General features: G+C 57.0%; 1 protein-coding gene across 1 annotated transcript in view; it reads right to left on the bottom strand.

Annotated features, from left to right (window-relative positions):
- Positions 1–1,274: 1,274 nt before the first annotated feature.
- Positions 1,275–12,007, bottom strand: part of PDE2A (phosphodiesterase 2A, cGMP-stimulated) — a 63,720-nt gene continuing 52,987 nt past the window's right edge. Inside the window, exons 16-33 of the mRNA XM_014540373.1 lie at positions 10,740–10,851; positions 10,225–10,264; positions 10,017–10,080; positions 9,513–9,585; positions 9,184–9,361; positions 8,853–8,965; positions 8,142–8,219; positions 7,030–7,152; positions 6,490–6,560; positions 6,088–6,210; positions 5,658–5,745; positions 5,376–5,423; positions 4,247–4,321; positions 3,999–4,098; positions 3,641–3,753; positions 3,204–3,242; positions 2,976–3,082; positions 1,275–2,658 (exon numbers count right to left, since the gene is read on the bottom strand). Coding sequence (XP_014395859.1) covers positions 2,448–2,658; positions 2,976–3,082; positions 3,204–3,242; positions 3,641–3,753; positions 3,999–4,098; positions 4,247–4,321; positions 5,376–5,423; positions 5,658–5,745; positions 6,088–6,210; positions 6,490–6,560; positions 7,030–7,152; positions 8,142–8,219; positions 8,853–8,965; positions 9,184–9,361; positions 9,513–9,585; positions 10,017–10,080; positions 10,225–10,264; positions 10,740–10,851 — 1,756 coding nt within the window. The 3' untranslated portion in view covers positions 1,275–2,447. The remainder of the gene's footprint in view (positions 2,659–2,975; positions 3,083–3,203; positions 3,243–3,640; positions 3,754–3,998; positions 4,099–4,246; positions 4,322–5,375; positions 5,424–5,657; positions 5,746–6,087; positions 6,211–6,489; positions 6,561–7,029; positions 7,153–8,141; positions 8,220–8,852; positions 8,966–9,183; positions 9,362–9,512; positions 9,586–10,016; positions 10,081–10,224; positions 10,265–10,739; positions 10,852–12,007) is intronic.

The following is a 12,007-nucleotide window of genomic DNA, read 5'->3' as shown; positions in this document are numbered from 1 at the left end:
CGTCCGTCGCGCCCAACGCCAGGCCCCGCCTCCCACCTTCCGTCCCGTTCGGTCCCGTCCCGCCTCTCGGCCGCCAAGACAGCTGCTCCGCCCATCCTCCCCAGGGAGCTCCCTCCAGCCAGAGGCTCCACCCAACACCTGGCTGCTGGTGACTGAGGCCACATGGACCCACCTTCTGGGGTACCTCCCAGTCCTACCTCTGCCCCCACCCCGTGCAATTGGTCACCAAGTTCTGCCAATCCCACGTGTCTTGAATTCCTCTCCCTCTCGCCCAGCCCAGGGCACAGAGAACAGCCCTGGGATGATCCCTGCCCGGCCCAAGCTCTCCCGCACTGACAACCTTTCTCTGGCTCCCCACTGCCCACAAAATAAAGCCAAACTCCACAGCCTGCCATTCAAGGCCCTCTGTGACCTGGCCTTATGTTTCCCTCCATCTCTCCATTCCCTGTGTGCCTGCCCTTCTCTGAGCCTTTGTATGAGCAAGTTCTGCTACCAGGAGTGCCTGCCCCCTTTTACCCACAGGAAAACAACACCTGCTCATCTTCCAAACCTCACTGTGGTTCTTCTCAGGGTGATGATCCTGCCTGGAGCCCGCGGTCAGTGTCCCATAGGGTTGTCATGGCCTGAATCTGAGCTTGGATCTGTCTCCCCTACCAGGCTGCTAGACCCTCCAGATCAGGGACAAGGACAAAGTTAGCTCTAGGCCGCAGCGCAGGGTCCTGCCTGCCTGCCTGCCTGCGTGCGTGCGGGAGGAAATATGTGAGTTGTGCGCTCAATTTGATGGCAAGGAGCGATATGTCACAGCATGGGCCTGAAATGGGATTAAATGGCCTCAAGGGAAGATTGGGCTAAGGACAGACATCAAATGCAGGGGAGACGATTAAGGCCCAGGATGTGCACCCAGGTTATGCTTCCCCTTTGCCCAAAGGCCGTGGAAGAGGGACATGCAGACACATTCAGGGTTGGGGGTCACAAACAGAGGAGTACTCATGCCGGTCCACACTGAAGCTGGTGTCAGCTGGGCAACATTAGAATAGCCGTCCCTTGTCAGCCTTGGGCCAGGAACTGACCACCACCCCTACCTAGGGCCCACTGGTCAGACTGGGTTCTGTAAGAGGACAGAGTCAGACTGGGGGAGCCCAAAGCAGAAGCTGGGCAGGGAGGGGCCTGGAGCCCAAGCCCCCCAGGGAAGGCTAGAGCCCTGAGGCCATTCAGCCCAGAGGAGCAGATTCCAAACCATAACAAGTTGTGGGGCAAGAGAAGTAGGCAGGCTCTGTGGTAAAAAGAAATAGATTTATTCTCATGTACAAAGCGGTCAGCCCACGGGACCATATACAACAGTTGCACAGAGTCCTAAAAAAACACACCTCTCTAAAGGCAACTCCAAATAGGTAAGGCAGGTGGCCCCCCTCCCCCCACCCCACAACACATACAGAACGAAGGAGAAGGGAGAAGCTGCCGGGCTGACCCAAGAGGCCTGGCCCTGTGGGGTCTCCCAAGCCCTGGGGCATGGGTGGATATGGCCTTGAAGAGGAGAGACACCCTGCCAGGACTGAGGCCAGGTCTCTCTCTGGCTGCAGGAATGGGGGAGAGACTCAGGCTAAGGGGGTACACTCAGGGGCCACCCCTATCTGCCCTAGGATGTTAGGGGCATTCGATGGCCTCTCCTAGGACTCCAAAGAGCTATGGGATTTTTATCTAAAAGGGTCTCAGAGAACTGATTGTCTCACCCTCCTGTTTCACCCAGAAGGGACTTGCCCAGGGTCACACAACCAGGAGGAAGCATTGCTGACTGGACAGGGGCCGGTCTCCCAGCCCAGGGATCCTTCCTGCCCATGGTTTCCATCCTGCGTTCTTCCTGAGCCCTTTCTCCCCAGAGCACTGAGCACCCCTCTGGCATCTTCCTCGTGGGATCTGCAGCCATCTCCCCCAGAACCCCATCCTCACTGTAAGTATAGTGGCGGTCCTCAGAGGCACCTGTGGCTATTTCTAGTCCTCCAGCAGAGCTAATGACTGATTCTAAGACCCACCCTCTCCTCCACCAAGATGTCCCGCCTTCTTGCATGAGGATCCTGGAGAGGGAAAAGGGGTACAAATCTGGTAGATCAAGACTGGGGCCCAGGAGAAACCGTTCAGGCTGCCTCGGGGAAGGAGTGGCTTGGGGAGGACCTGCCAAGGTGTGATCAGAGGTGCAGAGCAGGGCCCACTGCTCAGGGGTCATCCCTACGCTCTCAGAGGACAAGTGACAAAGTCTTGGTGAGGCTGGAAGTCTTGCTTCCATTAAACAGACAAGAACACTGAGGCCCAGAAGGTCAATACTTGCCCAGGTCAAATGGGAAGTTCTGGCCTAGAACCCAGGACCCATGGCTCCGGTCCCAGGGCATCTGGCCAGGCCAGTGGAGGGTTTACAGGAGGAGACCTGGGCGGAGAAGGGCCCTGGGAGTGGCTCACTCAGTGCCAAGGCTGCAACAACCATTGATGGGGCCCCCGGTGCCATCGAGCTCAGACACCTCGTACTCCTCATCCAGGAAGTCCAGCGAGTTGTTACTCGGGAGGCCTCGGATGGTGAATTTGTGTGACACCTTGGTCCAGTGCTCACGGTTAGAGGCCACGCGTTCATACAGCTCTGCTGCTTTGGGGAACAGGTCCTGCAGCAGCCTGGGGGTGCACAGGGGCAGGGTTAAAGGTCAGAAGTCAGATAGTGACAGGAAGGAAGATTAGGGCTATACCACAGGTAGAATTTCCCTAAGAGTGTGAAGCATGATGGTCTCTTTCCATAGGGGATCAAGGATGAAAAGAAGGGCCCATTTAGGGGTAAAACAGGAGACTGCGGTGCCCAGAGGCAGTGGGGTGGGTCAGTGGAGCTGGGTCAAGCCCAGCTCAGTACCTGTGTCTGCTGTGTTGGCCGTAAACAGCCAGGCCCCACCCCATCCTCTCTGTGCAGAGTCCCCAGGAGTCCCCATGAGCTCCCTCACTTGTAGATGGGCATGGCGATGTGCTCCATGAAGCTGATCTGCAGCTCGGGGATGTAGGCCTTCTCACGGTCCATCATCTCCATTGGCCTGTTGCCCATGGCCTTCTCCTGCAGGCATCAAGTTATCAGGCCTGCCATTAGGCACCAGGATGGGGCTAACCCAGCCCCTCCCAGCCCCAGGCCAGGAACCCACCGCAACCTGGGCACCCTGAGGTCATTCCCCACATACCAAATCTCCCTGGGAGAAGAACTCTTTGTAGATCAGCTCCTGAAAGGCCAAAACTCTCATTACATCCTGTGAGTGGGATCCATCCACCCAAGCTCCCCTACAGCCCATTCCCAAGGAGGCTAACTGAGGTCTCCCTCTGCTCCACCTCAGGGCCTGTCCTTACCATCCGCAGCCAGTCAGGTGGATGGCCCCAGATGGGGAGGAATGGCTGGGTTCTGGCCCACCTTCCACCAGCCACTGACTTGCTGTGTGACCCTGGGCAAGTCCATGCCCCTCTCTGAATCCCTCCATCTGCCACCCCGAGGTGGTTTAGGTTTCCATTTCCCCCAAATAAGGCCAGGCTACGCTCAGCACAGAAAGGGTGCTCAGGTGCAGGAGCCACACAGAGCCAGGCAGGATGTGAAGCCTGCATCTTCCCAGGGAGGGGCAACCCTTACTGCAATCTTCCTTGTGGTCTTCCAGCCCTTGGTCTGGTCAGAGAGGTCACAGGAGGTCATAAGGAGGCAGAGGAGGAGGCTGTGGTGCTGCTTATTGGTTCGATCATAGCCCACTGTTGGGAAGAGGATGGGGTCAGCCTCCTGGTGCTCTCTCTCTCTGAGGACAAGGTCCTCAGGCCCCACCCCAAAGTGGTCCAGGGAATTTGGCATCCTGGATGGGAGCCGAGAGGCTGGGGCTGGGTCTGCCTGGTGGTTGATGCTGGAGGGGGTGTGTCTAAACTCTTTGGGATGCTCTCCAGGCAAATCCCCCTCTTGGGGTTCCTCCCCAACGCCAAGGCCCAGGGCTAAAGGCAGACACCTTCAGCCATCTTCTGGAGGTCCTTGAAGATGCGCAGGTGGTGGGCCAGGTCCGTGGCCAGGATGATGTCCCGCATCAGGTCCAGCATGCGCTGATAGTCCTGGGTGCCGGGAGGGAGATGTCATGGCCTCCTGCCAGACGCCCCCACCCAGTTCCTGGCCTTGAGGAGCCTCCACCCATAGTCCCCTTCTCCTGTTTTGAGCCAACTCCTGGCTCCCACCCCCTCACCCCCACCCGGGCCCCATCACCTTCCGGGAGAAGTGGTCGAAGATGTTGCAGCCATGGGTGTTCAGGATGGCGATGGCCTGAGCGAAGTGGTGCCTCTGCGGGGGAGAGGAGTGATGGGGCCTGGATGGAGCAGGGGGCTCCCTCACCACTGACCCCAAAAGAGGGAGTAGGCCCAGCCCAGCCCCGGCCCCAAGGTGAGCAGAGCAGGCAGAAACAGGGAGTCAGGTCCTAGTTCCATTTCTGGGCACTGTTTCCACCCTTGGAGTGACCAGGGCAAGGCCCTGGCTGGCTCGGAGGCCCAGATTCCCCAGCTGTCACAGGAAGGGACACGGCAAAGAAAGCTCTGAGGGCCTCTCAAACTGGAACCGTTCTGAAATGATCCCTTGGAGTCCTAGACACCAATTCATGCAGCTAACATTTGTTTGCTGACAAGGAAAGGCAGTGCTGAGGCAAGGGCAAGGCCTCTGTCTCCAGACACTGAAGGGCTGTCAGTCGGAGGAGGAGGAGGCTCAACTAGGGTGTGAAGGGCAGAAGCAGGGCTGCTACAGGGCCTCCCAGGAGGGAGGTAGCCCCTCATCTCCGGGGGTGTGCAAGCAGGCACAGTCTCTGGAGAGTGTAGTGGGGGGCAGCGTGGGGCAAGGTAACCTTGGAAGTTGGGCTCCCATTCTGTGCCAAGCCCTGTGCCAAGTGCAGGGTACTCAGAGATGTCTCAGATCTTGTTTCTACCCCAAGGAGCCCCCATTTGGGGGTGTGCAGGCCAAAACCAAATAATCCAAGGGAAAGCTGAGTGTGATGGGAATGGAGCCCCTTCCGGGCTTGGTGGGGAGGGTCTGTACGGGGTGTTCCCAGACATGCAAAGAGAATCGTGCTAAGTACAAATCCTCTTTTTGAAAACCTGGGCTCCAGCAGAACCTGCAGTCTGACTTGCACACCCATGCACACCTGCACCCCTCCAAGCCCATCCAGGAAAAGGAGCCAGACATGCCCTGGGGGAAGCTGCAGCTCTCACCGCCTGCCTGAAAAGCAGGGGGTGGGAACAGGAGGAGCTGGGTCACAGTCTAACTTTGCACATCACCACCTTATGAGGAGGAGGAGGAGAGGGAATGAGGGGAGGGGAGGGGAGGTAGGGGCTGGGGGAAATGGTGGTACCTCCATGACAGAGCCCTCAGAGCTGTAGAGCGCAGCCAGCACAGATTTCTGGAAAAGCCGGGAAAACTCCATCACTCTTCACATCCAGATCCAAGTGCTTAGCCATATTAAGCCAAGCACTGCCCTCCTGCCCTCTCCCCTCCCCCATCCCAGAGCCCAGCACAAAGCCTAGGACAGCCTCAGGCTCCTGGTCCCACCAGCTCCCACCTCTCCTCGGGCTGGAGAAGTAACACTCCCAGACACCCCAGAGAAGGTGCTACTGTGAGGAGGGCAGGGTCTCACCGAGGCCACCTGGAAGGAGTTGTTTGTGCCTCTGTGGTCCAGGTCGTGACACATGCAGGAAACAAACAAGGCAAAGATCTCGATGTCCCTGGTTGGGAGACAGAGAGGAGAGAGGTCCAGCCACAGCCTCCTCCCCAGACCCTCAGAGGAGGGACAGCTCGCTGAGATGTCCAGGAGCCACCAGGACAAGAGCTCAGGACACCTGGGTCCCCTTCCTGGAAAGAAGCCCTGGTTTAGAGTTTGGCAAGCCCATCATTCCCTGGGATTGTGACTGTGAGCAAGTTCTGGCCAGGAAAATGGGCCCTCACTGGACTGTTAAGAGGGTCCCCTCAGATGGTGCATGTAAAGTGCTTGACACATAGAAGGCATTTCCCTGTCCCAAGGAAGGGGATCCCAGTGGCTAACAGATGGGGGAAGGGCAGCCACTCACTCGAGGTAGTTGGTGAGCTCCAGGTTCTTGTAGAGCAGGTAGCAGAAGTGAGAGACAGAGAAGGCGTGCATCCAGTTGTGGTAGGGTGGGTCCCGGTAGCCCTTCTTCACCATCAAACAGAACCTGGGGGAGGGGAGAGGGCAGCAGAGGGGCCTCAGGCTCTCCTCCAGGCAGCCCTTCAGGCTCTGCGCTTCCCCATTCCTTTCCTTTCCTCATGGTCCCAGTGTCTAGGAACTGCCTCTCACTCATGGAGCCTGCCCACTCCACCAAGACTGAGTCTTCCCTAGTTGTTCCAGAGAGACCCCTTCCCAGCAGGCTGGGGGCAATGGAGGTGAGAGCTGAGGACAGAGGAAGGCAGAGATGGGGCTGCCTGCACGCGGAGGGGAGGGCTGGGGCACACACCGGGCCAGTGTCGGGCAGTCAATTTTATAGTTGTTGATGAAATTCATGTCCTGTAGCATGCTGAGGATGGCCTGCAGAGGGCAGAAGGGAGGGGACAGAGGGATTGTCAGTTTCAAGACAGGGCTCCCGCTTTGGCCCTTCTTGAAGCCTACACAGTTGTGTTGGAGTCTTAGATGTTTAGATCTATACTAGAGAACCATAAAATAGCAGCACCAAGCATTCTCGGAGCCAAAAACGTTAAGAAATATGGTATCTAAGAACTCTTGGAACCAAGCTCTGCTAAAATCTTAGAAACACAGGGAGTGAGGTGCCAACCCTGAGGCCACAGGCGGGAGCAATCCCTGCCAATCATCCAGCCAGCCCCTGGCCTCTGGGCAGGCCCCGCGGCCCATGCTGGCAGACCACATGCCCATTCCATCTCTTAGGGAGACTCTGTAGGCTTCCTTGATGACTCTGTCTTTCCAGGAAGTTCCTGTGTACATTTAACTTAAATCTCTGCCTGTACACCCTCTGCCTCGTTTCGGGGAGGGGGAAGCTCACCATGGAAGTGTCATCCTCTGGAAGAGAGCGAGGGGTGTAGGTGAAATTGGCGAAGTTAGAGTCAATGGAAGCCACAGGCTGGATGCCGTCATGGAGCAGTTTGGTGTATTCGTCATCAGAGACCTACAGAGGACCAGCCCGGATATTAGACCCCTCACCCAGAGTGTCCCCGGTTGAGCCATCCAGTCCATGGACTGGTACTGCGCAGGAGATCACCACCTTCCCCTCACAGCCCTGCGGCTACCTACTGAGCCTCCTTGTCTGTGACCACCCTCACCTGTAACAACCTATCCTCGGCAAAGACAAAGGACAGCCTTTCGTGACGCCCCCGAACCATGGCAGCCTTTCACAGACACTAACTTCAAGATTCCTTATTTGGGAGGGGGCCGTCTCTGGAAGGACCTCAATCCTTCCTCCTACAGCTTTGACTCTATCTGGGACCCTTCGGTCTAGACCAGGGGTGGGCAAACTTTTTGACTCGAGGGCCACAATGGGTTCTTAAACTGGACCGGAGGGCCAGAACAAAAGCATGGATGGAGTGTTTGTGTGAACGAATATAAATTCCAAGTAAACATCATTACATAAAAGGGTACGGTCTTTTTTTTTTTTAGTTTTATTCATTTCAAACGGGCCGGATCCGGCCCGCGGGCCATAGTTTGCCCACGGCTGGTCTAGACACAGGTGAGAGGAAATGTTTACATCAACAATGACCACCACATGCTGAGAACTAAAGCCTGAAAGAGCGTTGCTGACACAGGGTCTGGGAATGGAATGGAATATTATAATTAGGACTTCAGGACTCCTGAGCCTAGGGGAGCTGTGGCAAGGGCCCTGAGTGAGCCTCTCAGTCATTCCCAAGATGGGAATTATCCCTGGACATGGGGAACACCTGGCCGGACCAGGCTCTTCCCCAGGGTGGGTGCTGCTGCCAGCCTCGGGGCTGAACTAGAACATGCCTGGAGCTGGAGTCCAGGCATTGCACTGGGTCTGTCTTCTTATCTTCATGAGAGGGTGATCAGAAGCCCAGCCTGGTCCTGGGCCCAGGAGGATTTGGGGAGGCAGGGGACCTTGAGACCCTGAGGAGGAGGACAGAAGCTCCATGCAAGCCTCACCTTCATGTGGTACATCATCATCTCATTGGCGAGGTGGCTGCGGTACTGGGCCTCATTCACCTTCTTGTAAAGGAGGGACTAGGGGGAGAAAGGGGAAGAATGTGGCTCAGCAATGTGGCTGTGAAATCTCAGAATACCCAACCCTGGAAAGGGGGTCAGACAGAACCTCCTGTGCTCGCCCAGGTGTGAGCCTTGGCGCTCCAGCCCGGAGTATGAAGCCCCACCCAACCTTCATCTAGACCTCCCTTTGCTTCGCCTCCTAGGATCTCCTAGCACTTGAGCTGGCCCTTTGCATCCCCTCCTGAGCCTGCCCTAGTCTTCAGTGATGGGGCCCCAGGCCCACAGCAGAGAAAGAGAAACAAGGAGGGGGATCAGTGCCAGGGACCAGTGGGTTGGAGTCCCATGGAGAGCTGCCAGCTGTGGACAAGGAGACCCAATATTTCCCCAAAAGAAGTCGACCAGGGGCTTGGGTTGAGGTTGCCTCCAGAGGAGGGTGGGGGTGAGACAGGTGAATAACGACAACTGGGGTTTCCCACGGTCTGGGAGGCTAACGGGATAGGACGGGAAATCATAAATGTTCAGATGGGAAACAGGTCAGAAGTGACCAGCGGTACAGAAGGTTGCATAGCAACCCAGCAGTGGGGCTCTGAGTCCCAATGTGGAGAGGGGGGCAGAGGGTCCTGCGCTGTCTCCACCCCTGACTCCACTCACATGGGCGATGCTGATGCCGCAGTAGATGGAGAAGGCGGTGGCCAGGTCCTCATCGAACTTGCTGAACCAGGGTCCGTTGATCTTGTTCACCAGCTCGGCCACACCAATCACCTCTGGGGGCAGGAGAGGGGCTAGGACTGGCCAGTGGATGTGTCCGGCGGGGATCTGCCTTCCCTGCTGTCCTCAAGGGAACCCATGCCTGGGAAGCCTGCGCCTTGTGCTAGGGGACTCTAAAGCAGCGGGGAAAGGTTGCCAGCCCCTCCATTCGGCTCCGCCCCATCCTGCTCAGTCCCCACCCCAGACTGGCCCCGCCCCTCATGGGAGCCCGCACCCTTGTTCTCGTTCTTGATGGGGAAGCAGAGGATGTTGCGCGTGCGGAAACCCGTGCTGTCATCCACGCCGCGGTAGAAAAGCGGGTGTGCGTAGGCGTCCGGGATGTTCAGGATCTGGCCTGTCGTCGCCACGTGGCCCGCTATGCCCTGGTCCGCCGGGATTCGTATCTCATAGCTCTACAGGGGCAGGCAGGGGTTGAGAGGAAAAAGTTAGTGACTGTCCACAGAGCGGGCCATGAGGCCTTCTGCGGACACTCGACCCTCTTCTCCTCCCTGCCCCCCCCTCCCCCAGGACCACAGCAACACTCTCCGTGGGGCCCTGCCTCACCTCATCTTCCACCACGCCCCCGTCGAACACCTTGGCCACCAGCTCATTTTGATCCAGCAGGAACACAGAGCAGCTGCGGGGAGAGGGCCTTGGTCCACAGAGCCCTGACACCCCTCTCCAACCACCCCCGCTCCTCACAACTTGAGGCGAGCCCAGATTTCTAAGGCTGGAGGAGTGATCTGTGCTGACTCTCCTCGGGGCTGGCTGACTCCTGACATTAGCTCAACCCAATGAATTTTTTTTTTTATTGTTTTTTTTTTTGAGCACCTACTCTGTGCCACACATTGTAGTTAGGAGCTGAGGACCCATGGCCAGCAAAGCAAGCCCCACCTCTGCTGTCATTGGACGTTACAGTCTAGGGATGGTCACAGGCATGAAGTAAAGGATCATACAGAATGTGCTGGGGTCCCACAGGAAGGCAGTGGAGGGGCAAAGGGAGGGAAGGAGAGGGTGCGGAATGAAGCCTGGGGCCTCTCTCCCCCGCCCACGGGTAAATTCACTCACATCTCAGCATTGCTGAGGTTTCTGGCCTCTGTGATGATCTCCTGGAGCAGGACAGAGACGTCATCTGAGAGAGGGAGAAGTGTGGGGGAGGGGGCAGTGGTGAGACCGGGCTGGAATGCCAAGGCCAAACCCTCCCACCTCGCCTCCCCCAAACTCCAGCCCCCACTCCCACCCCACAATCAGGCGCGGAGGAGGACAGTGCACTCACCCAGGTGAGTGAAGAGGTTCTTTGCCACTTGGAGAAGAGCCTAAAATGGAGAAAATAGAGATCACTGGGGTTCAGGTTACAGAAAGTGACCCTCTCCAACCTGTTGCCTCCAACATCCCCAGGGGCTTTCCATTCCTCTCCTAGGGCTCTCCACACATGCTGGAGACACAGAGTCTAATTATGTCATTTGGCTACTAAGTGGAGGAGTGGGAGGAACTGCCTCAGCGAAAGTGTATAGAAATCTGCAGTCTCAGATGTGCATTCACCTCAGCTTCCAGCCACCCAGCATTGCTGTAGTACCCGAGGTGAACACTAGAGGGCGATCGCATACAGCGCCTGCAGCCAGTGGCCACTCTGAGGCATCCGTGCCGGTCCTCCTTAACAGGCCTCCATAGCTCTAGGTAAACCCCCTGCCATGGTCCAGATAGACACGGGCTTTTCCCTTGTGGATAAGTCACTGGGGCTGAGAGCTGGGTGACTTTGTTCCTGAGAGAGGCGCAAGGCAGGCCACTCACCTGGCACTCACACTTGAGCTTCTGCTCCTTCTGGAATGCCAGCGTGCTTGTGAGCACCGTGCTGGTGTAGTGAAAGCAATGCTGGACCACGTGCTTGTCCTGATCCGTGAATCTGGGGAGGGAGGCGAGGTCATCAGAGAGGGAGCTGATGACAGACTTCTCCCCCACATTTCTCATTTCCATTCCTCCAGGAAGCCCACTCAGAGATCATCCACTAAGCATCACTCTCCTCAACTGGGACTGCTCACTGCACAGGTGGCTTGGGGCAGCTTCTCCCTCAGACTAGAGGCCCCCTGGGGAGGCTCTAATTCTCCTCCTAAATGTGATTTCCTCCTCAGGCTATTGCTTGAAGCCCGACCATGTCTCCCTCTGCTGACTTTAGATTTACCCAAACTGAGGCTGGGTCAGAGCTGGGTGTTCTCCCGCTCCTCCCCGGAGGCCCCTCCAGGCTCAGGATGGGGGTGGCATTGCCCTGTTTTGTCCAGCTCTAGTCCCTGTCCTACTCTTCCAGGACTTTGGGTGTTTCTCCGCTTCAGCCACACTAAAATCCTTATCATTCTGAGAAAAACCCCAGTTCCTTCACACCTTCATGCTTTTCCCTACACTATTCCCTCTGCCTAGAATCCCTATCCCACCATCCTCCGCTATGCCCTGAAAATAAACTTTTAGTTTTGAAGGCAAGGACCATAACTATATCGCCCCATGTCCAAGGCAGAGGCTGGTACAGGAGAGATGTTTGGGAAGTGTTTGCTAAAAAGTCTTAACTGTGCTCTACCTCTGCCCTGGCCACCAGCCCCACCACACTCCCTGCTGAAGGAATTCTGGAACCCCTGTTCTCTGAGTTGCAGGCAGCGTCCCTGCAGTCAGGCTTTGAGCTGAACCCCATCTCGGCTCGTGCAAACATTTAGCAATCACTCCCTGAAATATGTGGAACCCAGAGGTGGCCCTGTCCCTGCCCTGGGCCTTGGGGCTGTCACCAAGGCCCCATCTCATTTACCATTCGATACCACCCCTTCTCTAGGTATAGGACCATCTCAGAACCCAGTCCCACAACCAGCAGCCAGAGTCCACAGCCCCTGCTGGACTCCCGCTCACTCTGCACTCCTCTCCCTAGAGGCCATTCCAGGGCCATCTGGTCAGCACACAGCTGGACACAGTAGGTGCTCAGCATGTGCTTATCAATGGCATACATTCTCCCACTACTAGGATGCCCACCTGTACCAAATGACACAGGTCCCACATCCTCCTGTTGTCTCCCCCCCCGCCCC

This window comes from Myotis brandtii, unplaced genomic scaffold (genome assembly GCF_000412655.1).
Source record: "Myotis brandtii unplaced genomic scaffold, ASM41265v1 scaffold244, whole genome shotgun sequence".
Taxonomy (NCBI): Eukaryota; Metazoa; Chordata; class Mammalia; order Chiroptera; family Vespertilionidae; genus Myotis; species Myotis brandtii.
This window is presented reverse-complemented; position numbering and strand designations above follow the sequence as displayed.